This window comes from Balearica regulorum, chromosome 1 (genome assembly GCF_011004875.1).
Source record: "Balearica regulorum gibbericeps isolate bBalReg1 chromosome 1, bBalReg1.pri, whole genome shotgun sequence".
Lineage (NCBI taxonomy): Eukaryota > Metazoa > Chordata > Aves > Gruiformes > Gruidae > Balearica > Balearica regulorum.
This window is the reverse complement of record NC_046184.1, coordinates 191,352,783-191,379,677: the sequence shown is the minus strand read 5'-3', so window position 1 is coordinate 191,379,677 and position 26,895 is coordinate 191,352,783. Positions and strand designations below refer to the sequence as shown.

General features: G+C 40.7%; 1 protein-coding gene across 2 annotated transcripts in view; it reads right to left on the bottom strand.

Annotated features, from left to right (window-relative positions):
- Positions 1-1,445: 1,445 nt before the first annotated feature.
- TRPC4 (transient receptor potential cation channel subfamily C member 4) overlaps positions 1,446-26,895 on the bottom strand; it is a 172,975-nt gene continuing 147,525 nt past the window's right edge. Inside the window, exons 6-11 of one of the 2 annotated variants that reach the window (XM_075741972.1) lie at positions 23,833-24,146; positions 21,376-21,571; positions 19,506-19,733; positions 9,199-9,240; positions 7,227-7,316; positions 1,446-4,682 (exon numbers count right to left, since the gene is read on the bottom strand). In XM_075741972.1, the coding sequence (XP_075598087.1) occupies positions 3,969-4,682; positions 7,227-7,316; positions 9,199-9,240; positions 19,506-19,733; positions 21,376-21,571; positions 23,833-24,146 (1,584 nt within the window). In that variant the 3' untranslated portion in view covers positions 1,446-3,968. The remainder of the gene's footprint in view (positions 4,683-7,226; positions 7,317-9,198; positions 9,241-19,505; positions 19,734-21,375; positions 21,572-23,832; positions 24,147-26,895) is intronic. The other variant, XM_075741973.1, reaches the window with a different exon arrangement.

The following is a 26,895-nucleotide window of genomic DNA, read 5'->3' as shown; positions in this document are numbered from 1 at the left end:
ATTCCTTTGAGGAAGTTATGCAAAAATTCCCCTTCTGAAAGACTGGTCCAAAGATGCTGTTAAGGAAGACATTCTCATTTCAAACATTCTGTTGAAGAATTTTTGGGTGCCTAAATATCAGAAATTTCCTTGCCTTTTATAGCTCTCAACAGTTATAGCTATGATGAAGATATACATTTTCCTGGAACTAGACACTATTTATTCATAGAAAAACTCAGATAAGGAAAGTCATAGATTTTTTCATTACATCCTGACCTATCCAAAAAGAAAAAAAAGAAGTGCTCTGTGCCAAGTGCCTCATACAAACAGTATGTGTAAGGCATTTGGCCCACACCAGTCAAAATGTAATGGTCTCAATATGTGGACCAAGAAAACAAGATTAAAACCAGCTGCAGAGCCATGGTTCCCCCCTGAGAGGCATCTACCTAGCTTGCTCTCTGGTGGTATAGTACCACATACAGGTAGCGCAGTGGCCTGCAGCTGGCTCACAGGGCCTCTCCGTCTGAACCTTCTGATGCATGGCTCACACCTCTGCATTGCCCTTGAGGGCCAGTGAAGCATGCAGTCAGAAGCAGCTTTCACAATTTTATTTTGAAGGTATAGCACTGACATCTGACTGTGAATCAATACGTAGCCTGGGGAGAATGGAAGTCAAACCAACCTTGGTAAAGATACCCACTACCCAGATACCCATTACCCAGACCTGCTGTGCTCGGGAGGACTGGGTTGCAAGAATTCAAACTGGCTCCTGCCCAGCTATGCCAGGGTAGAAGAGTCCTGCTGTGCTGTCTACACTCTCTGTTTCTCCAGGAGATGATGAAAATGCAAAGGGTAGTCAGGTTTTTGTCCTTACTGGAAAAAAAAAAAAAAAAAGTTTTCTGAACAACCTAATATTGGGATTAAACCCCTTTGTATTTAGACAATTTTCTAACTCCTTGAAACATTTCATGATTTTAAGCTCTGCTTCAAAACACTGTCTTTTATAGAGGTTTATATCCTGGGGTGTTTTGTGTTCCTCCTACACTGCCGTTAATGGAGGCTGCAGGCAGGGATGGGTAGGTTTGAACCTTTTATTTCTCTTGAGTAGAAAGTATGCTCAGCTTTGCAAAGCTTAATAATGCCTCTGCTGTGGCGTGACAAACCTTGTTCTGTGGACCTCTAAATCTTTCTTGGCACAGATGTCCTCTTGGAGGCATTCAATGACAAGTGGTTTTTTTGGCTGTCTACAAAGCTGTTACATTCACCACCATTTCCAATTTGGACATATTTTGGGCTTATCTGTTTCCAAAGAATGAGGTGCCTATTTGCCATTAAATTTAAATGGAATGGGACCAAGTCCTTATTGGTGTCAGGCTTCAATGCCTAAGAATCGCATAAAAATAGACCCAATATTGATTTGAAGTATGCTTTATTTAATAGACCTTCATTTCAATATTTGGTTGTAAAAGAAAGAAAAAAGACAGCAAAAGACTGACCACCTATTGCTGTGCAATACAATGTCATAGCCCTATGCCTAAGTATCTTGCCCACCTGCGCTGCCTTTGCTGTTCTGTCTTGTATCTACTCCATGGCTTAGACTGACTCCCAGTACAGTGGGGTCATGATGTGATCGCATGGCTGGTGTTTCAGGTTAACTGTCCTATGTTTTTTCCCTGTTGGGAACTTCATGCACAGGAGGAACAGGCTCTTATGATGGTAGAATAATATGCAGAGCTCTTCGACCTGTGGTAGTAAACTTGTTCTGATAATGGTGCTGGTGGCATTATAAATACCCCACTCAGGCACATTTTGTCTGGAGTGAAACCACATGGCTGGAATGCATTGACAGCTCTTTGGAGCAAGGACCATTTGTTTTGAATTTGGCTAGTGAAAGGGTAGTAGAGCTTAGGACTCCAAGATGTTACAAACCATGATGAAGAATGAGAAAGTGAAATCAGTGGCGAAGGATTGTTAACTGGGATATAGAGAACTTTGTGACAACATATGACACATTGCCTTTATGTCATTCTTAGCACAAATGTTACAGTAGAAAAGAGAACTTTCTAAAAGAGTTGACCTAGTAAAAATGATATGAAGGTATTCCACCATTATTATTATTATTTATTTCTTGTTATGCTTGTAATAATTCAGGTCCTTTCCAAACAGAAAAGCTACAGGCCCTGCCCCGAGGAGCTCACAATCTAAAGATGGACAAGGAGAGAGATGTGAAGGAAAGGGAGTCCACAGAGAAATCAAGAGGCCTAGATGGAAATAAACCATATCTTAGCAATCAAATGTCGTTTGAAGGCATTGTTGCAAAACTATACAATTTTCCAATTACTGCTCATATTTTCCATTTTGGTTCAACTAATTCACTCCTAGGTGCCATGGCACAGACAGATGTGCAGGAAGGAAGCTTTCAATATGTGAGCTCAGAGGGAATAGCACATATGTAAAGTAGAGCTGGAAAACTCACCTAAAAGTACGGATTGTCTAGATTTTCAAAACTCAGTTCAGTACCAGGATAATTTAGATCCAGAATGGTATGGCTTTATGTCAAGTCCTACAAGGTGGGAGTTACATGTGATGGATTCCACCTGCAATGTAAATATACTCTATGCATCTGGAGGTTCCTTAATATAGGCTAGTATGAACTACAAAATCTATCATGGCAGGGCTAGGGAAGTTAAGAATGAAATGACCACATTGATCTGGTATATTCATGAGTTTTCAAGGGAGGAGAAGGATGGTGCTGAGAGTCCAAGGGTGGTCATTCTTAGGTCAGTTGTAAAATTACATTTTTAATAATGTAGGACACCAGTCACTGATTAAAAAGAAACAGACTGTTTAATTTTAAAAATACTGTTTTTGACTAAGACAGTAAGTCACTCATCAGTCATGAAAAATACTATTAGGTTTTCTTTATACACTTAAATGTCTAGGTATTTTTTTATAAAACCTCCAATCAGTTTCCCCCAAACTCTGCAATTGTCATAGAAACTCTCTTAAGGCTTGTCTTTAAAAACTTCTCAACAAATTGTCATATTTTTCCAAGTACTTGTGGGATCATTGTATGTTTGTTTATTCCTGAAGTATCTTTCTCTTAGCAAAAACAAGTGTATTATGAAGGCAAAAACAAATAAGCAGTTGAATATTAAAGTGCATAGGTTGTCCACGTTTGGAAAAATAAATGGTTAAAGAAGCAGTAGCTGTTGTGATTACAGATTTCCGGGGAGTAATCCGCCATCAGTTTTTAGCAAGCCACAGATATTTCTTTTACTATAAGAAACATTTTTTTACAGTCTTCAAATCCTGCAAATGCATTTCTAACAATGATATCAGGACGGTGATAATCCTCTTGCTGGGAGGGAGAAGCTGTAATTAAATAATCAAATAGACTGATCTTTCATAATTTACAGGTATTCATATTCCTTCAATAAATAAAAGAATATACTTTATCTTTTGATTCTGTATAGCTTTTGAAACAAATCAAGTTTCTAGCAATTTAAATAAATGATTCTAATAGCTTGACATGAATTATGCTGACAGGAGCCGCTTATGATTATTATGGTGCCCAGAATCTTTTAAGAACCTACAAAGTTAAATAAAGGCTTACAAGTCTCTTAAGCTACTTTTTATTTGCATAGAAAAATATTTATCATAGGAGTCAACTATCATATGAGAGAAATTGCATTTGTTGTAATTGAAAAAGATAGCTAAAAAGTTTCTGTGGGTTATTGCAACAGTACAAGAATACAAGATGCTTCCATTTATTAAAAAATGTAAAACAAATCGTGAAAGCTAAAGCAGGCTACAAAACAGAAGGTCCCCGTATTATCTTTCTCGACTGCTATGTTACAAGATCATGTGCCACAGTTGAGTACTATAAAGTGTAATTCTGCATTTGCTAATATAATTCTTAAAACATCCCTCCCGCCCCAAGCACTATGCAAAATATATATATTTGTAAATGCTTCCTCCTGTAAGCATCACAACCTTGTTATCACATAATCACCCTGATCAATTGTTTCCTGTGTCCCATCACAGTCAATGCTAATGTCCAACTCCTTGTCCAGCTGATCCTGCAGTGTGGCTGGTTCTGAGTTCTGTAACTCCATTTTCTCCATTTGTGAAGCACAAACACTTCCCTCTTCCTGGGAATCTGAAGAGACGTTATTTTGTGATTCAGCTACCACGCATTTTTCATCAGGACTTTGGACGTTTAATTCACAGTTCATGGTCAGTTCTCCCTCTTCCAGTTCAGCAGTTTTCTCACATTGTTCTTCTGCCTGTTGACGGGAAACTTCTTCAGAAACGGTGTATATTTTATTTGTACTCTGCTCCACAGAGTTTGTTTTTGATCGTCTGTGAAATAACCCAAAATTTTTTATGTCTGTTACAAAATTCACACGCTTTTGTTTCTCCTTAGTGGACTCTGATACCATCATTGCTGAGCCATTGCTTACGTTATGTGCTTCAGAAGCAATAGTGGCTGATCTTGGGTGAATCATTGTTGTTATGTCAAAAAGGCTGAAGGTCTTTTTCTTTCCTTTCTTGTTTCCTTCACTCTCACCATTTTCTTCATTTTCTGACAGAGAGGCAGCATCTTTGTTCATCTTTGGAGTCTGCAAATTAGACAGCTTGCTTCCTTTTAACAAACCCAGGACTTCAAAACGAAAGCTGGAAATATCTTGTTTTAACTCCTAAAAATTAGGAAGAAAGATGAAATGTCAGAGCATGAAAGCTAATTTGACTTTTCCTCTTGTAATTAAAAGAAGATAAAAAAAGGCTTATGCTAGGCATCAGTAATAAACTTCACCATCTGGATAATACATGTCAACTTCAAGGTGCTTTGCAGACTCTGTCTAATGGATCTTCCAGGTGAGACAGAAAAGTGATTAGCAATTTTATCAGAGAAAACTTCAGAAGAAATGTGCCTTAACCCAGACTACTCATGAAAATCACCAGGAGTGGTGCAGGAAGGAGCATGGACAAACAGAAGACCTACAGCCAATTTGCTAGACAGTGTTATCCCATCATAGTAACAGCATTTCGATCAGCTGTTAACATCATTCTTTACACACACACACATGGTGGGGACAGGACACATGCACACAGAAGGCATACACATGTGTGCATGCTTCCCTGCGAGTAGCAATGCAGGTAGGACTTTCTGTGTTTCCACTAGATGTTTGGCAGCTAGCAGCTAAGTTAGAGGTAACCATTGCAGGCTGCTTTCACCCAGTGCAACCTCTGTCTCTTAATGGCCTGTCTCAGGAGAAGGCAACTTGCCTTCAGAAGGTCCCTATTTCTCTTTGTTTTTTTTAAAGAGATAATCATACAATCATAGAACCATTTGGGTTGGAAAAGACCTTTAAGATCATCAAGTTCAACTGTTAACCTAACACTGCCAAGTTCACCACTAAACCATGTCCCTAAGCACCACATCTACACGTCTTTTAAATACCTCCAGGCATGGTGACTCAACCACTGCCCTGGGCAGCCTGTTCCAGTGACTGATAACCCTTTCAGTGAAGAAATTTTTCCTAATATCCGATCTAAACCTCCCCTGACACAACTTGATGACATTTCCTCTCATCCTGTCACTTACTACTTGGGAGAAGAGACCAACACCCACCTGGCTACAACCTCCTTTCAGGGAGTTGTAGAGAGCAATAAGGTCTCCCCTCAGCCTCCTCTTCTCCAGGCTAAACAATCTCTGTTCCCTCAGCTGCTCCTCATAAGACTTGTGCTCTAGACCCTTCAGCAGCTTCGTTGCCCTTGTCTGGACATGCTCCAGCACCTCAATGTCCTTCTTGTAGTGAGAGGCCCAAAACTGAACACAGTATTAGAGGCGCAGCCTCACCAGTGCCAAGTACAGGGGGATAATCACTTCCCTAGTGCTGCTGGCCATACTATTCCTGATACAAGCCAGGATGCCGTTGGCCTTCTTGGCCACCTGGGCACACTGCTGGCTCATATTCAGCCGGCTGTCGACCAACACTCCTAGGTCCTTTTCTCTGGGCAGCTTTCCAGACACTCTTCTCCAAGCCTGTAGCGTTGCATGGGATTGTTGTGACTGAAGTGCAGGACCTGGCACTAAGCCTTGTAGAACCTTATACAAATGGCTTCAGCCCATTGATCCAGCCTGTCCAGAGTCCTCTGCAGAGTCTTCCTACTCTCAAGCACATCAACACACCTTGGTGTCCTCTACAAACTGCCTGAGGGTGCACTCGATCCCCTCGTCCAGGTCACTGATAAAGATGTTAAAGAGAACCGGCCCCTGTACTGAGCCCTGGGGAACACCACTTGTGACCAGCCACCAGCTGGATTTAACTCCATTCACCACAACTTTTTGGGCCAGACATTCAAGCAGTTTTTTACCCAGCGAAGCATACACCCATCCAAGCTGTGAGCAGCCAGTTTCTCCAGGAGAATGCTGTGGGAAACTGTGTCAAAGGTTTTACTAAAGTCTAGGTAGACAACATCCACAGCCTTTCCCTCATCCACTAAAAGTGGGTCACCTTGTCATAGAAGGAGATCAGGTTGGTGAAGCAGGACCTGCCTTTCATGAACCCATGCTGACTGGGCCTGATCACCTGGTTGTCCTGTACATGCCACATGATGGCACTCAAGATGATATGAATGAAGTAATAAAGAAGCAATTAGCTGAGGCTCTGACTGTATCTTCTGCGTGCATAAGCTGAAGTAGATGAATATCACTTTGAGGTGCCAATAGTGACAAAAAAGTTTGATGCTAGAAATAGAGTGATGGATGTAAGTGTTCTGATACATATGGCCCTGTTCACTTCATCGGTGTCAAAGGATTTTAATATTTGACTGCTTATTTAAGTTTTCCATCTTAAAGTCAAAAGGTGTTCTCTATTCAAATAAATGCACAACAGCCCTCTATAACAGAAAAAATTCTATTTCCTAAGGTGCTGAAACTATTTGCATCTTGTTTTAGCAAGTATGTTGTTACATGCACTTAGTCCCATTTTGGTGTCCCCTTTACATGGACACAATTCAAACTAGCTGATAAAACTTATTATTTCTCCATCTAAAGTAAAAAGGAGACTTGCTGGATACCATGTACAATATTACCTGTGTGTGGTCCATCAGGGTACAGACAGTGTTCTAGGAAGCAACATATATACTACCTGAAAAACTGAGGAGTTTGAGAAATATGCTTCACAGTCTTATAATATCTTACTAAAACACCTGTAAACATATAAATTATCACATACCTTAAAATTTTCTTCTGTCAGTCCTTCCTCAGTTTTGGCATCTCTTATCATTGCTGCAACATATCTCTTAACCAGATTTCTCATAACTTCCTAAAAATATAAAATTTTGTGTTAGCTTTCTTGGTATTAGTTATTAAACCTACGCTCACTGGGCCTGCTTGGACTTCTTGTTGCTTTAGGAACATGACAAAAATGTATAAACGTTTAATCTTGGTGAAAATTTGTTCTGCTTTTCAGTGGAAAGCAGTGGTGCTAATTATCTTGAGAATGGCTGAGTCAGGTTTCACCAAAGGTATGTCTCATGCCAGGAACATGACAATGAGCTGATGTCTCATGAAGGGTGTAAGTCTAGTGCAGTTGTATAATTTTATTTCCAGCTATGCTCTCCCAAGCCTCCTGTGACGTGAGATTCGGAGACTTTCTGAATGAGAAATGAAAGTTCTAGGTTTAATGGGCTGTGACATGTTTTCCTGTGTGTTTTGAACTCATGAAACTTTCAGCATCCACAAATCCTCTGCCAGTGAAATCCATGGTATAGCTGGAATAAGATTCTATTTGGGGTTTTGCTTATTTTTAACCTGCTCTCTGATAGTTTCCTTTGTTGCCTTCTCCTTCTAAGAATCCTAAAATTATTTAGGGTGGAAGGGATACCTAGAGGCTGTCTGATCCAGCTCAGGGCCATGTCCAGTCAAGTTCTGAATATCTCCAAGAGTGAAGATGCAGCAGCCTCCCTGAGCAACTTTTTCCAACTCTGTACTACCCTCACTGTGATGATGGTTTTCCTTACAGAATTTCCGTTCTTGCAACTTGTGTCCATTGACTCCTGTTCTTTTCCTGTGCACCTCCAAGAAAAATCTGCCTCCCTCTTCTCTCTAACCATCCACTGTATTATTGAAGACAGCAATTAGAATTATAGAATACCAGGTTAGAAGGGACCTCATCTGGTCCAACCTTTACTGGCAATAGCTGCATCTAGACAAAAACACTTTCTGGACAAGATGGCCCATCACTCTATCCCGAGTTTCTCCTTCTATGTCAGCCCTCTAACCATCTTGGTGGCCCTTTGCTGTATTTCTTCCAGTTTGTTAACATGTCTCTTGTAGTGGGGGGCCCCAAAACAGGACACATTGCTCCAGATGCAGTCTTAAAATTGTGGACTGGAGGAGAATAATCAGTTCCTCAAAGTGCTGCCTACAGTCTTATTAATGCAGTGTAGTACATGTCTGGTATTCAGTTTGAGGATAGATGGTAAACAGCTGCTCTATGTTCACCTTCCCCATGATTTTATAGATCCCTGTTGTACTTCCCACAGCTGTCTCTTTTTCAGGTTGGAAAAGTCCTAGTTTACCTAGTCATTTCCCATATGGAATCCATTAAATACCAAACCTACAAGTGCACAGCCCACATCTTGGTTAACTTGCAGCTCTTATAACACAAAAAAAAAAAAAGGAAAAGAAATCTGAAAATTATTCCTTGTGCTAGCTGAAGCTCAAAAAATCAAAGACTGAGGCAGGAAGAATGAAGAACAGCTTACAGGGGATCTAGGCAGAAGGGTTATTAAGGGACAGGAAGTTGTCTGTGGGGGACCAGAGCTGGAGAGCAGGTTCTAATGGGGGTTGTCAGTGAGCTACACATCTGATCCTGACAAATGCCAGCAGGGAGATGGGACTATGTGTTTCCTTTTTTAAAGGCAATCCATGATACAGTGGACAAAACACTGGTTAGTGTATTATTACTCTAGGAAACATCCTCTTGCACCGCAAAAGTAGACAACCCTACTTCTCAAATGCTGTTGCTTGGACACCAAAAATACTATGCTAATTTGCTGAGGATGAAGTAAGTATGCATTTTGTGGTTTTTTTAATTTTCTTTTTTTTCCTGCTTTCTCATGAAATTCTTCCTTTTTTCCCTCCTGAAGACTTTTTGGAAGCATAGAAAAATAATTGCACAAAAAATAAACATGGGCCTGTACCTGGTATTGGTGATGTCTTCTCAGGTTGTCAGCTGCACGCCTCTGAAAAAAAAAAAAGAAAAGAACAAAAAAAAATGAATGCCTGTCTGGTAGTAAAATACTTACAGCATAGCAAAACAGCAGGTCTGTGCAATATGTGGTACCTAGCAAGCTGAGATAGATGGTTGAAACTCTGTTGAAAAATGGAAGTATTGGAGCAAAACCTGCCATTAGATTTACCGACGGGAGAATGTTGTTATTAGAATCATAGAATCATAGAATCATTTGGGTTGGAAAAGACCTTTAAGATCATCAAGTTCAACTGTTAACCTAACACTGCCAAGTTCACCACTAAACCATGTCCCTAAGCACCACATCTACACGTCTTTTAAATACCTCCAGGCATGGTGACTCAACCACTGCCCTGGGCAGCCTGTTCCAGTGACTGATAACCCTTTCAGTGAAGAAATTTTTCCTAATATCCGATCTAAACCTCCCCTGACACAACTTGATGACATTTCCTCTCATCCTGTCACTTACTACTTGGGAGAAGAGACCAACACCCACCTGGCTACAACCTCCTTTCAGGGAGTTGTAGAGAGCAATAAGGTCTCCCCTCAGCCTCCTTTTCTCCAGGCTAAACAATCTCTGTTCCCTCAGCTGCTCCTCATAAGACTTGTGCTCTAGACCCTTCAGCAGCTTCGTTGCCCTTGTCTGGACATGCTCCAGCACCTCAATGTCCTTCTTGTAGTGAGAGGCCCAAAACTGAACACAGTATTAGAGGCGCAGCCTCACCAGTGCCAAGTACAGGGGGATAATCACTTCCCTAGTGCTGCTGGCCATACTATTCCTGATACAAGCCAGGATGCTGTTGGCCTTCTTGGCCACCTGGGCACACTGCTGGCTCATATTCAGCCGGCTGTCGACCAACACTCCTAGGTCCTTTTCTCTGGGCAGCTTTCCAGACACTCTTCTCCAAGCCTGTAGCGTTGCATGGGATTGTTGTGACCGAAGTGCAGGACCTGGCACTAAGCCTTGTAGAACCTTATACAAATGGCTTCAGCCCATTGATCCAGCCTGTCCAGAGTCCTCTGCAGAGTCTTCCTACTCTCAAGCACATCAACACACCTTGGTGTCCTCTACAAACTGCCTGAGGGTGCACTCGATCCCCTCGTCCAGGTCACTGATAAAGATGTTAAAGAGAACCGGCCCCTGTACTGAGCCCTGGGGAACACCACTTGTGACCAGCCACCAGCTGGATTTAACTCCATTCACCACAACTTTTTGGGCCAGACATTCAAGCAGTTTTTTACCCAGCGAAGCATACACCCATCCAAGCTGTGAGCAGCCAGTTTCTCCAGGAGAATGCTGTGGGAAACTGTGTCAAAGGTTTTACTAAAGTCTAGGTAGACAACATCCACAGCCTTTCCCTCATCCACTAAAAGTGGGTCACCTTGTCATAGAAGGAGATCAGGTTGGTGAAGCAGGACCTGCCTTTCATGAACCCATGCTGACTGGGCCTGATCACCTGGTTGTCCTGTACATGCCACATGATGGCACTCAAGATGATATGAATGAAGTAATAAAGAAGCAATTAGCTGAGGCTCTGACTGTATCATCAATGTGCTGCTATTCTAGCTTTAGCATGGATGTGGTGGGGTAGCTAGGTCTCTGCTTGAAGAGCCCCAAATCACTGACCTGAGATAGAAGGGGAACAATGTGACCATGTGTCTCACTTGCACAGGCTGAAGCATATTTTACTGAATTGAGAAAAGCTTGACGTAAACATGGTGTTAGCCAGACACTTGCTATGGTTCCTAATGTTTCATTTAAAATAGAGCTAACCAAAACCTGCACTATAAAACCATATTAAAGAAAAAATTTCCTGTTCAGTTCCCTGTTAGAAGCACTTGGTCACAGACGGGTATGGAAGAAAGAAACTTAGTTTGCAATGCAGAATTTGGTGTTGGTAAGGAGGGGGTGTAAGAGGGATGGTAACTCTGAAGAGGAACAGCCAAAAGAAGTGTGGTAGGCTAAAAGCATGGTACAGGCTTCAAGCAAGTGCTGCATTAGATTTTACTGCCATACCCAAGGGCTGTCCAGAAGAAGATGGGGAAAAAAAAGCTCTGAATTACTTTGTTCTTGATTTACTGTTGTCCTTAATAGCATACTGAGTCACATCTCCTTATTCTCTACCTTAATTATCCCTAACTGGTGAAAGAAAGACTTACAATTTTAACTTGAGTTCTTATATCTGCCGAAAAGAAGGTGTGTGACCACTGATTCTACTTCTACAAAAGAGAACTTACACCATCTTAAAACAGGATAAAAGGACATCCAAAGGGCTTGTTAAGATTGACCTTAGTTGCATAATGAGGCAGGCATAGTAAGGTATTTTGCCATCTTCTTTTACTTGAAACTGAATGGCAATTTAGACTTAACAATTTCCCTGTACTCGGAATCAGTTTACACTTCAGGTTGATTTCTTGTTTGTAATTAATTAAAGGGATGCAGTAGCTGGGTGGTTGGGCTTGGCAAAAACTAATAGAAATGGGAAAATCATTATTTCCTAATCACTCTGGATAGATACTGTGGGCTAGGGCTTCATGGATAAGCATCTTCAGTATTTTTCCAGATCATGTTTGTGCATCTATGCCTCATCCAAAGAGAAGGTGGGAATTCCTTGTGTTTAAGGTGGAGGGTCAGGCGAGCTTGCCCACCCCCGGGGCTGGAGGGGGCAAGGTAGCCACGGGAAGGCCGATATGCTCCCATTACTTGTCCTTGGCCAGATTTAATTTTCTGATTTTTTCACAGTTGACCACACGATGGAGATGTTTCATTCCTACTGAGAGAGCACTCAGGAAGTCCATGTCTAAGAGTGCTCTCAACAACAGATCTGACTCAGAGGTAAAGGGAAAAAACACTTTAAGGTGTAATTGAAACACACTTCAGGTAAAGCTAATAACTGCTATAAATAAAACAAGTGCTGACTCTTGTCTTGAAGAATACTTTCTGCAGTTGCTGTCTGCTCTGCTTTATTTTACATCAAAATATGAAATAAATGCATAGGTTTAATTCTGTACCCATAACAAGAAATAGCTAAACCAGATTTATACTTATTTCACAACCGATTCTGAAACTCCCAGAAACACAGATTGTGGCTTTTCCACTCAATGCAATTTCCAAAACTTCAATTTGGTATGACTATGTAAACCAATTTATTTGTGTAGTATAGTAACGTGTCCAGAACAGTTCTACTGCACTTAATTGTTGGCAATACATACCACTGAGAAGCTGAAAGAGAATGCATTTAATAATGTATTTTCATACACCAACACATAAGTATTGAACAGGGAATTATGCGTACACATAATCTATCAAAGTTATTACCCCCATCAGTTCTCTATCTCCTATTTAAATGTTCAGATTCAGTTTCCAATTCATAATCGCCTTTTGATTCCTTCTAAAAGCACAATGAATCTTTGCTTGAAACACATCTGAAAATCAAGCTATTCACTATAAACAAAATGGAATTAACACTCATATCGTCCTTATTTAGTTCTCAGCCTGCTTTTCTCTACCTGGTCATAGTCTAATTCGTGGTTGTTCAAAATTTGTTTTAAGTAACCACTGTGCTATGTGCATGAAGAAGTGTTGAAAGCTGTGGCTGACAAAGGGATAAAAGTTAAATCTGAGTAAAAATAGCAACAGGGGAAGAAACACTCTTCTGATGACAATGTTGTATGAGATCATGAAATTAAATGGGATACTTTTATCACTTTCCAACGGGAGCACTAATATCCTCTAGGAAGCTCTAACAGTAATTCTACTAATAGTGATAATTATTTTGGTCTTCCTGCTTATGCCACAGCTAGTAATTTGTATTGTTTGGAAGAAAAATCTCTTTAGCAGTCAAAAATTTTATGTTAAATTATTTTCTTTGAAGTTTTTTATCAAAATTATATCTTTTATAAATCAAGAATTCAAATTTAATGTCTGTATTTGACCTCAAACTGCTTAGTGATAAAGGCCCAGAAAATGTAAAGGTTGTCTGAAGTCATGGGATATATTCCTCATTTTGAATAGAAGCATCCCATAAAAAGGGTAAGAACTTATCTGTGTTGACAAAGAGGTTTCCCCATGAGATGGTCCTTGGCTATACAACAAACACTCCAGATTATTCATTTCCATTCCAGATGGAAGCTGTTATTTCTTTACTCAACTTCCAATAACACACATTACAAGGAAAATACAAAATACTTATATTGACTTAGGAGTTGCATCATTTTCCACTCAGAGAACAAAGAATTACAGAAGGGGAAAGAATATTTTCTCTGACAAATAATAAAAATTGTCATGTAGGTTGCTTGGAAAAATGACGTAAAATATGGATAGCTAGAAAAGATGTAACTTTATCTAAACATCAGATGCACAAAAAAATATTACTGAAGATATCCCTGACAATCCTTTCCATTTTTTCCTCTGAAATACTTAAAATTATCTGTAAAACACTTTTTAGCGACTGATCAGACATAAAGTGGAATGTAATTTGAGGAAAATAGTACAATATACTCCAGTGGGATTTGGGTTTCTTTTCTTACGTGTCTTCTATTTTGAAATAGCAATGGATTTCAGATGGCCAACAGGAGTAACCTTGAGATACCCAAAGGACTTGGGCAGTCAGAACTTCAGCCTAATCAATAGAATTACATTACTAATCTGGCTTTTGTAAAGGCGAGCTGACAAAGTTAACAGAACTGCTATATATATATAAAGAGCAGCACACATTGTTATTTCAGAGTTTTAAGTGTAGGAGATACTTTGTGATAATAGCTAAAGAGAATGCTGCATACCTGGGATATGTCAAAATGACAGAAAATAAAAATGTGCTGAAATGTGAAAGGTAGAAGATCTCTGATTAATAGCAGAGCTGAAGTACTAGTAAATCACATGTAAGCATCCTGGCCTTCTTTCAGCTATAGCTGTGGTTAGAGCTGCTGCCATCAGCATGGCTGGGCAGCATGTAGCTTTGGAGCAAAATCCTGTCCCTTGAAAAAGCTCCCCTTGGCTCCACTAACCACTAGGATGGCGGAATTGATACCCAAGGATAAGCAAATTAATCAGCTCACTTTCATGCAGACCCTGTTCTTTCCCATTATAGCTTTGTTATAAGCTGCACTGTAGATGGTCATCCCAAGCAATTATGCTGTAGTTATTTCTACTGACATTTTTCTTCTTCATATGAGCCACATAAATCCTTTCACAAGCGTGTCTGCTGCAAACTATCCTGACCCTGCATATAATGAACTTTCAAGTGTACATACATATATATGTACGCTTGTATACACACACACAGTGGATTGTGGGTGACGCATTTAATACATCTTTGATTCATTCCTAGGTCATGATTCCTGGTTTTTGGTACTAAGGTTTCTTACGCAGATATAATGCCTGATCCTTAAAAAATGCTGTCTTTAACAAGCCAGCTGTATTCTGTCTATCGTCTGTAGGACTAGAAAGTGTTGTGAGCAAGTTTGTGGATGACACCAAATTGGGAGGAGCTATTGATTCTGTCAAGGGTGGAGAGACCTTGCAGAAAGATCTGGACAGATTGGAGAACTGGGCAATCACCAACCGCATGAGGTTTAACAAGGGCAAGTGCCGGATTCTGCACCTGGGAAGGGGCAACCCTGGCTATACATACAGACTGGGCAATGAGACGCAGCAGACCAGCCATGCTGAAAGGGAGTTGGGGGTCTTGGTCGACAGCAAGTTCAACACGAGTCAACAGTGCACCCAGGCTGCCAGGAAGGCCAACAGTATCCTGGGGTGCATCAAGCATGGCATTGCTAGCCAGTCTAGGGAAGTGATTGTCCCACTCTACACTGTGCTGCTGTGGCCTCACCTCGAGTACTGCGTGCAGTTTTAGGCGCCACAGTACAAAAAGGACATAAAACCATTGGAGAGTGTCCAAAGGAGGGCAACAAAGATGGTGAAGGGTCTAGAGGGGAAGACGTATGAGGAGAGGCTGAAGTCCCTTGGTTTGTTCAGCCTAGAGAAGAGGAGACTGAGGGGAGACCTCATCGTGGCCTACAGCTTCCTCACGATGGGGAGCGAAGGGGCAGGCGCTGATCTCCTCCCTCTGGTGACCAGTGATAGAACCCAAGGGAACAGCATGAAGCTGCAACAGGGGAGGTTTAGGTTGGGTATCAGGAAAAGGTTCTTCACTGAGAGGGTGGTTGGGCACTGGAACAGGCTCCCCAGGGAAGTGGTCACAGCACGGAGCTTGACAGAGCTCAAGAAGCGTCTGGACAACGGCTGGTCCTGTGTGGAGCCCGGAGCTGGACTCGATGATCCTTATGGGTCCCTTCCAACTCAGGATATTCTATGATTCGTTTTGTATCCTCTAGCACTGACTCAGCCGTTGGATGCACACTATTGCTTTTTCTACTGGAAAACACCATAGTACATCACTGCTGATAAAAGCATCCTAATAGGAAAGTTAGTATTTAGAGTTTTCAGAACAAAATGTTTTGAAATCTGAGTTCTGCCTTACAGACAACCTGGCACCAATACATCCACATAGCCAATGTAAGCAAATGAGCCTCAAACTGAGTCTATAATGTTTTTTTCCCCAGTACTGGTCATAGGAAAGGAATCAGAGTTCATAATGCAGGATTCAATGAAAAGAGGTAGGTCCCAACAAAGCTGATCTTGTAGCTCTGAGGCCAGAGTTCTTACAGGACAGATTCCAGTGAGCTGAAGTCAGAGATCTGTCAGCTGAGATCTCCAAACAAAGGGCAAGGAAAACTCTCCATTTCCCTTCAGCTGTAAGGGCATAGAGTTTCTAAATTTAATTTGTCATGCAGTTTGTTGGGACAACTGAAATACTGGGAATCCCAGGCTGCACTGTGGGTGATGAGAATAAGTTTTTCAAAACCAGAAAGCAGCACACTCCCCCAGGACAAACTGTGAGATAACCATGGTGTGCCCATTCATTTTCCAATGATTTCACCTCTTGGGGAAAATCCAGTGAGCAGCATCTGGTTTACATCTACCCAAACTGTGTGTAGATCTGACTGCTGGAGTGAATAGAGACTCTCATGCTCTGATGGGTATGGACAGATTTTCCTAATGTGGAAATTAGAGCGCATAGTGCATACCCACATTTTATCCCAGTTTGGAGCTCAGGTGCCTAACTGGGCCTAGAAATTGCAAAATTTTCTGAATACAGGTAAGCCCTAATGGGGCTTCTGTTATAGCTGAGGAGCTAGCTGAAGAACTTTCAAGTTTTATGAGATGCCCAGATGTGTGGACTGAGTCTGCCTAGTCAGCCACAGCCACTCACCGGCAGCTGAAAGTCTTGTTGCTTGAATGGTGAGCCCTCTGCTTCAGAGGGTTTCCAGCTATACTTGCAGCTAAGTGCCTATTCTGTAGCGGAAATTAGTGATGGATATGGGTCTATTGTCTCACAGAATTTGGGATTTCCACTTTTTCTCATCAAACCATTTTAAAAAAAAATTTCTCTACAGAAATTAAACAAAAATGTCCTACATCTTTCCCTCATCTATGTCCTCCACTCCCAAACATTTCAGTAATTAGTGGTTCACATTCAAGTAATAGGGAAGCTAGGTTCAGCTCCATCTCTTCTGTTTTCCCAAGAGAGCACTTTCATCCCCAGGGGCTTAAGGATTTTGAGATTGAAATCTCTACTGTCAGAGCTTTTCTGCTTGAGGTAAAGAATTAAATATCCACTGGAGAATAGAAGTGAACCTGAGTCTCCCATAGCCCAAGCTATTTGCTTTACTTAGCACCTGCTCCTTCTCTCTCCAAACAGAAATTCCATCCTGAAGCTGAAAAGTCTTTCCCAATAAAAGCTTCTTAGAAATTGGTAAATATTACTGAAAAAGTTTGGGGGTTAAGGATTTTGTATTTTTTTCATTAAAAAAACCCCTGCAGAAACCTATTTGGAAAAGTTTCCCACCTAGTCTGTGTATAGACTCCCTGCCCTTTGATCCTTTGCTGAACCAGTTTTCCAAAACCCAAGCTGCTAATTTCTAGGAGCTGGTATTTATGTACCCCAACAGGAGGTAGCTGCAGGAACCAGGGGGTGATCTTTCTGAATGCCGTTCCTCGCCATGCCATTTAGCATGAGGCTGAGAGCACCCTGCCTCTTTCTCTATTATTCCACAGAGCCAGGAATGAGTTTACTCCCAGAGCTGCAGTTGGAGAGGGAAACAAAGGAAAAAAACCCAACCTTATCCTGGATGGAAAGTCTGACAGAAAATATTGTCCCGAAGGTTTGGCTGAGATGTATAAGGGTATTCTGGATCTGTCCCAGCCAAACAGGGATATTGTGTTAACCAACCCTAGATCCTCAGCTGCTATATGCTGGCATCACTCCATTAATTTCAATATCACTCTATCAGTTTACACTAGCTAATCATCCCTACCAAATGTTTAACAAATGCCTAGAAGCATTGCCCACTCTTCCCCACACACACACACACAAGTACACCACTCTATTTTCTCTTTCTAACAAAATCTCACAGTTTTTCTTTCAATTGGTGTCTGCATTTACTTTTCTTCCTTGCTAGGTTACACAGTAATTTCTTATTCTTGAAGTTCTTCACCATTCATGATCAGATCCTGTCTTTTATTTTTATTTCTATCGGAATAACTGCTTATCTCTCTTCACTGCTTTTCTAATATTAATTTTAATGGGGTTTTTTTCTGTGTTTCTCACAGTCTATTACTGGTTTGTTTCAATGTCATCCTCATGCTTATAAGCTTCCTTTTCTGGTTGTTTCTTTCCTATCTACAAGTATGACAGCTAAGTGAAGCATATTTTCCTTTCACAAGGTAGATACTGGCCAACAAGATCAGGATATTGCAATAAGCCTGATTAGAAGCTTTCCACAAAGAGGACAAAATCAGCGTAGGAATTGTGAACTAGTTTTTATGTCACTCTTCCACTTTATCATATATCCTATATATACTCTATATACTATATACATATATACACACTATATACATATATATACACATATATATCCTACATAAACTGTTTATACTATATACGTATAGCCTATCCTTATTACTCACTTCTCAAGAAACTGGGAAGAAATACAAATAAAAGGCTGATTGAGTAATGGTCCAGCGAAGAATTATATCTTATCTCCTGGCCTCTTTGAAATGAATGGACATTTTGCTACCAGGGTCAACAGCATGAGAATTATAACCCTTTCTTCCTCCCCTCACCCACACATGACACTCTCATACTCTCACTTAATGCTTTGCTCTCTGAGTTCCTAATAGACTTGAAAACATTTATATTCATCAAATCCCTATGGTATAGGGAAAGTACCATTATCCACATTTTACCTACAATAGTTTTATTTATGTTGGAATCTGCTAAATGCAGTCTAGTTACTGAGGTACTGACTCGCTCACTATGTGAAATGCAGAAAACAAAATTAGAGAGATTTAGTTGGTGGGTTAGGTTGTTGCCTGGATATTTCCTCTGACAATACAGACAAACTGTACTGCTGACTGAGCTATCTCAACTCGATAAAGCTAGGAGGGACAAACTGAAATCTTCTTTGCCCACTGCAGCTACCAGAGAAAGTCTGTGGCTGAGATATTACACACGTATCTGCTGAATCCAGGTGCAGGACTATTCTTGCTCCCATTGTGTGTCTTTCCCTCTCTTTTTTCCTAGAAATTTCACTGCTAATCAGCACTATTAGAATAGGGTACCAATGTGATTCTAAAATAACTCTACCTGTAAATTCAAGTAAGCAATTCCAAGTAAATGCTATTAACTTTCAAAATGTTTTCTTTAATGAGAACAGCTTTTGGTAAGAATGCTTTTATGGTAAACCCATTTCATTACATGGGGGGGGAGAGAGAGAGAGAGTAAAGGAATATCCCATGAGGAATACTTTATACACCAGTCTGTGGTTCATGATATGTCAATGATACTTCAACTGTGACACTTGAGTTAGAGATCATCAACCAGACCCCTGGGACTGGTAGACAAGAATACACATTTGATCTCTCATATTTGTATTGCTTTTTATCTTTCTTGCATTATCTGTAGATGAAGCACAATCATGGTTCATATTGTCATTGCACAAGAATATGATGATGCTTTTTCTTAAGTCAAAATACATTTACATTAATGTAAAAAATATATATTCTCTGCTAGAATTATTCTCTAACTCATAGGCACATTATTTGACAGTTTGGATGCTCTGTAAGGCTGAGAAAGACTCATCTATATAGCAAAGAGGAGGACTACAGGCAGAGTGAAACACGGGACTTACCCCTATTGTTCCAAAACTTTCAGGCTTTCTTCTAATTTTTTTCTTGCAAAGGTGTCTCCATAACCATTTGATCAGATACCAGAGAGACTTTGGGCTTGGTATGACATTGAAAGGAGTGGGCAGAGTTCCTCCTTCTTCAAAGTAACTCATCCAGAGTTTTGTTCGAGCAAACTTCCACTCAATGTCTGCATGATCCTGCACACAAGAAACACACCAGCACAGGTGTTGCTGTAATTAAGGAGGTGAAACAAACTTTTACAAAAATCTGAAAACCTAAAACTGGAACAGCCCTGAAATACTAATGAATTTTCTTGTTAAAATACCGGCATCTTCTTTTGACTGAAGGTCTTTAACACAAAACAAAGCTAAACTGCTTTACTTCAGTTAAGAGATGTTAGACATGTACAGTATATATCCACTTTCAACCTTTCTTTCCTTGCTACAGACTTTTAAATAATTAAAAGTCTCTCAAACAACAAAGGATAATTACAAGCAGAAAAATGCTACATTTTTGAAAGAGATGTTTTGTTATAATAGCAGCTCCACATAGATCACTCTAATTACTCTGCTGTGTAGCAGCTTCAACAAGTCTGTAAGTCTCATGCACTCTCTTAGTAATTGTCAGTCCCAGAAATTCACAAATAGGTTATCCAACTCATCATGAGGCTACTTAAAACTGTTGAGTTGGATATCTTTTTTTACTCTTACTTCAGAATTATATATTTGGAATAGGTTGTGGGTTGTTTTTTAAAAAAATATTTGAAATTTTATTTCTTTTGGATTCTATATAATATTGTATAATTTTGAAAAGTTTGGAAAAAATCAAAACTAAACTCGATGGAGAGACTGCTAAATCCTAGCAGCTGAACAAGAAGTTTAAATCACTAATATTAGGCTTGGACAAGCACAGTAGCCAAGAACTTAAACTACAGGTCTAGCCCTAGCCTTTAATATTTAGCCAGATATGCAGTAATCAAAATAGTAATGTAGAAGTTGCAGTAGGAAAGGTATTCTACCTGCAGTCTGAGTTTTGATGAATGTTAGTATGTTGTGATATTGTGTACCAGACATTGCCAACTAGCCTTATAGAAACACAGGTAGTCAGTATTTCTTTTGTGGAAAAACTTGTAATTTCAAGATTAGAAAAAAGGCACATTTTAAAATCTTACAGCTGTAAAGTCTTTTATTTGTTTGCTTTCTGCATAATCATATTTGAATTATCATATGTTGAATCAGTGTTTACTTTCATTAGTCTTTTTAATAGACAGCTGAGAAATAAAAATAAGCCAATAGCTCTAGTAAAGATAAAGAGAGTTTTCATCAAAGGAGAAAACAGGACACTGCTGAATGAGAAGTCATGATCTTTTGTTTGAATTTCTAATGTGTCCAAAATTGTCCATGAAACAAGGGCATCCAATTTCTATTAACTGTATATTCACTCTGTATAAAAATCCAAAAATAACAGCCTTTTAAAGGTTAATAAATAAAATGTATTAAAAATAAAGTAGAGACAGAACAATCTTTGCCAGAGTCTCTTTCTCAGGAGAGGTCCTGCACAGTGCAGCTTGGGTAGGGCTGTAGCCCATGTCACTTGCCAGCAGCTTCAGGACACCCTTCTCAACCCATGAGCTGGCTTCTGCAGCTGGGCCACCTCTTCCCCATTCAGAGTTATAGGGAAATTCCCCTCTCTCCAGTCCAGCTGGGGTCTGGTTTCTGTGTCCTTCCAGAACAGTGCAAAAGAATTACAGCAAATCAGAGAATATGTTCCAATATTCTGTCTGTAAAAAAAGGTCTACTGCCAGAAAAATGGGATGTATGAACAGAGAGCAGGTATATATTATAAATGATCTAAGGATAAGGAACAACTTACAGCAATAAGCTGGTAAGAATTATTCATCATGGCTATTAGCATGTTGAGTAGAACAACCAGAGAGATTACATTATAGGTACCAAACATGGTGGCCCCAACAAATTCAGTAAATTCATGCCTTGCTTTCACATTGGTCACATAGAGATTGATGAGTCCAAATATAGACCAGAATAATGACTGCAGCGTTTCAAATAATCTGAAAAACAAAATCCAAATGGAATAGCTGTATGACAACAACATATGTACTTTTCAGATTGTTCAGTTTTACCCCAAACACAAAAAAGTCCTTGACTTGATTGAGATGAATGATACTTACCACAATATAGGCAACATATATGGAATATATATCTAGGGAAACAATGGCTTGATGTTTCAAATCTGAGCCTCTAGATATACAATATTGAATCTACAAATAAGCCTGCGAGTAAAAGGCTGATTTTGCTCAAACTTCTGAGGGATAGATATAGTTTTAGAGATCTTATTTTGGACACCTGCCTTTGAAGTATTTTGACCATTTGCCTTGACTGTAGAGGGTAGAACAAAGATCCAAAAGTAACTTAATGATTGTGTTTCACCAAGATGTTAAAACAATTATGGTATCCTCATACCTACTTGGTGTTGTCAGTTTATGCAATTTCTAGTTTGTGTTGAGAGCCACTGAGATAAAAGGAGTTGTATAATTAGGACATTATTATCATTAGCATATGTTTTGTTTTGCAAAGAATGGAGACATTAAAAAGACAAAATGACACCCTCAGATGAAATGTGCTTTTATAACTAAATGATATGGTATTGCCTTAGAGAAGTTTGGGACAATGGCTAGGAAGCTAAATAATAACCAACTTCAAAAAAATCCTCTGCAACTAGATAGCCTGACATAATTTCACTTTGGTACAATTTTCAGCTACACTGTGTGTCATAAGCACGCACTCTGGTTAGCCCAGTTGCTCCTGAAAAGTTTGGAGCAAAATTTTCTTCCTGTCTGGTCCCATATCTTGAGATGAATTGGAGTGAGTTTTCCCCATGGCCTCTCTCCTCTCCCTCACCCCAACACCAGAAGCAGGTTACCCGGACAGGACGTGTGGGCCACCAGCACTGTCCTCACTGCACCCAGAGCCAGGAGGCTGCTGAACTGTTGGGACTTGTACCACCCTGGGCAGCCCTGCACGTTGGGACCCGCTGCCCAGAACCAGGCAAAGCTTAACACTTCGGACCCTTTGCCACCCTGCGGTATCATCTGTGAAATGTAACTTGGTCATGAAACCCAGTACAGTGTTGTCCTACAGAGATACCTGAGAGGGCAGTATGCTTTTACTTATAGAAACTCTAGGTCCTGACTGTCTGCTCCTTTAAAGCAGTGTACATGAGTGGTAAAGTACTGCTCTGGAGTCTCTTGCATGCTTTGCACTTGCCTGAGCACAAACCGAACAACCACTACTCTCCCCTGCTCGCGGTTGCAGAAAAGGCTCATAAGGCATCACAGTTTGCCTTGAAACCATCTTCTGGCACTAGTACCAGTAGTTCCAACTATTTCCTGGAGGAATAATATTGCTTGCCTCAATGTTCAGCTCTTAAACATTTCCCTGAGCTTTTCTGTTTAGATCACACAAAGTTTAGACATGTATAGGATATTATTAATATGCAAGATAAATATGCTGTGCCTAGGCAAAGTTACTTGATTAAGATGATACAAAAGGTGTTATTTTTATAAAATTATTTACTTTGAGAATGAAGCCATCAGTAATAAATGTATTCTAAAACCAGCCTACATATGATTCATAGAAGGTAATAGGGAACAGGTATTTACAGCAGGAGTTTGAATCAGATTGGAAGTTGAAAGATGAGACAGAGAATTAATGTTCATTTAGTAGTGTTTTGGTACTCTAGATGACCTACAGAAGAGAGTGAAATCAAATTGATTTTTAAGTGAAAAAAACCCAACAACTTTAAACCAGAAATTAGAATACAGTATTTGACTGCATGGAGTAGATTCAGGGTCAATAGAAGCCTGGACTGAATGGTTCTTCCTGCCTCAGTTTATCACATTTACAAGGAATCTTCATGTTTTAGAACATCAAACTTATTTAATGCCCACAAGTAGATACAGAAGAAATGCAGAGCGACAGCTTCCGGGATAGGCATGCTCTGATCTGGTGACCTTTTTTCCCTTACTTCTAAATACAGACTTTCTAATCTTATATTGCCTCCCCCTCCTCTTTATTTTATCTTTTGAGATATCTTGAATTGTATAGAATTCACGGTGGTATGGGATGAACATTATTACAGAGTCATGTAATGTTACTATTTATTTGTTTTATTAGAGTAACTTTGGATGTGCCTGTCAGGACACCACTGTAATACCAATAGAAAACAGACAGTATCTTTCCTGTAAACAACATCTAAGTGATTAAAATATTGGGGGCAGAGGGGGAGGATAGAAATAGATCAGCCACTTACGTTGAAAAAGCATTATTCTGTTTTTCACATCTTATTCCTTTGCAGTTGCCGGGTTCATTTGTCTCATAGTAGAAGTACAGCTGGTTCAATCCATTTGCAAAAGCTAGCAGCACAAGGCAATATATGAAGAGAAACTTCAAAATGTCCAGCAACATTCTTCCTAGAGATATCTGCAGAGGTCCCAGGTGAGAATTTGCAGTGAATAATGAGATCAATCGTAGGGAGCTAAAGATGTTTGCGATTGCAAACAGGGCTTCAGCCACCAGGGTTGGATGCCACATGTCCCAGCTCTCCCGTGGAACTAACCCACTATACTGCAAACAAGCAGAAGGGAAGAAATTATTCCTCTATATTTATGCATAAACATGTATGACAATTTCCTTATAAGCTGTTTAATTAATTTGCAGACAGCACAGTAAAACTAAACATCTTTTGGAAAGCAACATGTCTTCAGGAGAGATTTATTTTAGCAAAACAAAAAATAGGCAGTATCCATGTACTTGTCCTTCATTTTTATCTACAGGATGGTCTATGCTTTCTAAATTTTTGCCTGGGTTTTGCATTTGGTTATAATTTTCACAGTAGCAAAAGCAAGTCTAACAATTCTGTCTGAGAGTAAAAGGAAGTTTTTGAACACCTGGGTTTTTAGAATTATAGAAACTTTCAGCTGTATAATCAGGTAAATTAGTTCTTTGGAGAACAGCGCAGATACAATAATGATGTATAGAAACCTGCAAGAACTTTGGCAAGTTGGAAGAAAACATTTAATCAAAGAATAAGTATATCACTTAATCACTAACACTGGACCAATGATGAAAAAGCTGTTTATTAATGAATCATGGCAAATTACTTGTGTGTCTCATTATCAAAGAGTCTGATCCCTGGAACTGTGACACTTTACTGTTTCAGCTCTACCAAAAAATTTCTTGAAGATGAAAGACGTTACTTTGAACTGAGGCTTAACTACTGTAGCAGACTCATCATTATTAATCGGGTCTCATTAATGTGTTTTACAGAAAGCACTAGAGGACAGAATCTATGCTATGCAGCACTCTAAAACCATGGGATAATATAATATGAAGCAGATTTCAAAGAGGGACTACAGTCCAGTCTGTATTTACCTACTCTAGGCCACCCAGATGCATCCTTCAGAGCTGGTGAGCCTGCCCTCAGTAGTAAGGAAAGGGACTTTTCCATGTCACTGGGGCCAGATGAAACAACATAGCCAGTTATCACAACATTTACGCACCATGCTCACTCTCCAAAGAAGGTGACTACTCTCAAGGTGGTTTGAGACCACCTTAATATAAATATGTCTATGGGACCCGACGAGATGCATCCCAGAATCCTGAGGGAACTGGCTAATGTAGTTGCGAGGCCACTCTCCATGATATTTGACAGTCCAGCGAAGTCTCTGGTGACTGGAAAAAGGGAAACATTGCTCCCATTATAAAAAGGATAGAAAGGAGGACCTCGGGAACTACTGACCTGTCAGCCTCACCTCTGTGCCTGGGAAGATCATGGAATAGATCCTCCTAGAAGCTATACTAAGGCACATGGAGGACAGGGAGGTGATTCGAGAAAGCCAGCATGGCTTCGCCAAGGGCAAGTCCTGCCTAACCAATCTAGTGGCCTTCTATGATGCATGATTATATCAGTGGACAAGGGAAGAGCTATGGATGTCATCTACCTGGACTTCTGTAAGGCCTTTGACACAGTCCCCCACAACATCCTTCTCTCTAAACTGGAGAGATATGGATCTGATGTGTAGACTGTCTGGTGGATGAGGAATTGGTTGGATGGTTGCATCCAGATGGTAGTGGTCAATGACTCAATGTCCAGATGGAGATCAGTGACATGTGATGTCCCTCAGGGGTTTGTATTGGGACCAGTACTGTTTAATATCTTTATCAATGACATAGACTGTGGGATCGAGTGCACACTCAGCAAGTTTGCACATAGAATCACAGAATCATAGAATGGTTTGGGTTGGAAGGGAATTTAAAGATCATCTAGTTCCAACCCCCCTGGCCATGGGCAGGGACACCCTCCACTAGACCATATTGCCCAAAGCCTCATCCAACCTGGCCTTAAACACTTCCAGGGACAGGGCATCCACAACCCCTCTGGGCAACCTGTTCTAGTGCCTCACCACCCTCACAGTGAAGAATTTCTTCCTAATATCTAATCTAAATCTACCCTCCTTCAGCTTAAACCCATTACCCCTTGTCCTGTCACTACACTCCCTGATAAACAGTCCCTCACCATCTTTCCTGTAGGCCCCTTCAGGTACTGGTAAGCCACAATTAGATCTCCCTGGAGCCTTCTCTTCTCCAGGCTGAACATTCCCAACTCTCTCAGCCTGTCCTCAGAGGAGAGGTGCTCCAGCCCTCTGATCAGCTTTGTGGCCCTCCTCTGGACTTGTTCCAACAGCTCCATGTCTCTCCTGTACTGGGGCCCCCAGAGCTGGACGCAGTACTCCAGGTGGGGTCTCACAAGAGTGGAGTAGAGGGGCAGGATCACCTCCCTCAACCTGCTGGTCACACTTCTTGTAATGCAGCCCAGGACACGGTTGGCTTTCTGGGCTGCACGCGCACATTGCCGGCTCATGTTGAGCTTCTCATCAATCAATACCCCCAAGTCCATCTCCTCAGGGCTGCTTTCAATCCATTCCTCGCCCAGCCTATAGTCAGGCTTGGGATTGCACCGACCCACGTGCAGGACCTTGCACTTGGCCTTGTTGAAGTGAACTTCATGCAGTTTGCACGGGCCCACCTCTCCAGCCTGTCAAGGTCCCTCTGGATGGCATCCCTTCCTTCCAGCGTGTCGACCACACCACACAGCTTGGTGTTGTCAGCAAACTTGCTGAGGGTGCATTCGATCCCACTGTCCATGTCGCCGACAAAGATGTTAAACAGTGCCGGTCCCAGTGCTGACCCCTGAGGAACGCCACTCATCACTGATCTCCACTTGGACGTTGAGCCATTGACGACAATTCTCTGAGTGCAACCATCCAGCCAATAATATATGATACCAAGCAGAGTGGTGCAGTTGACACACCTG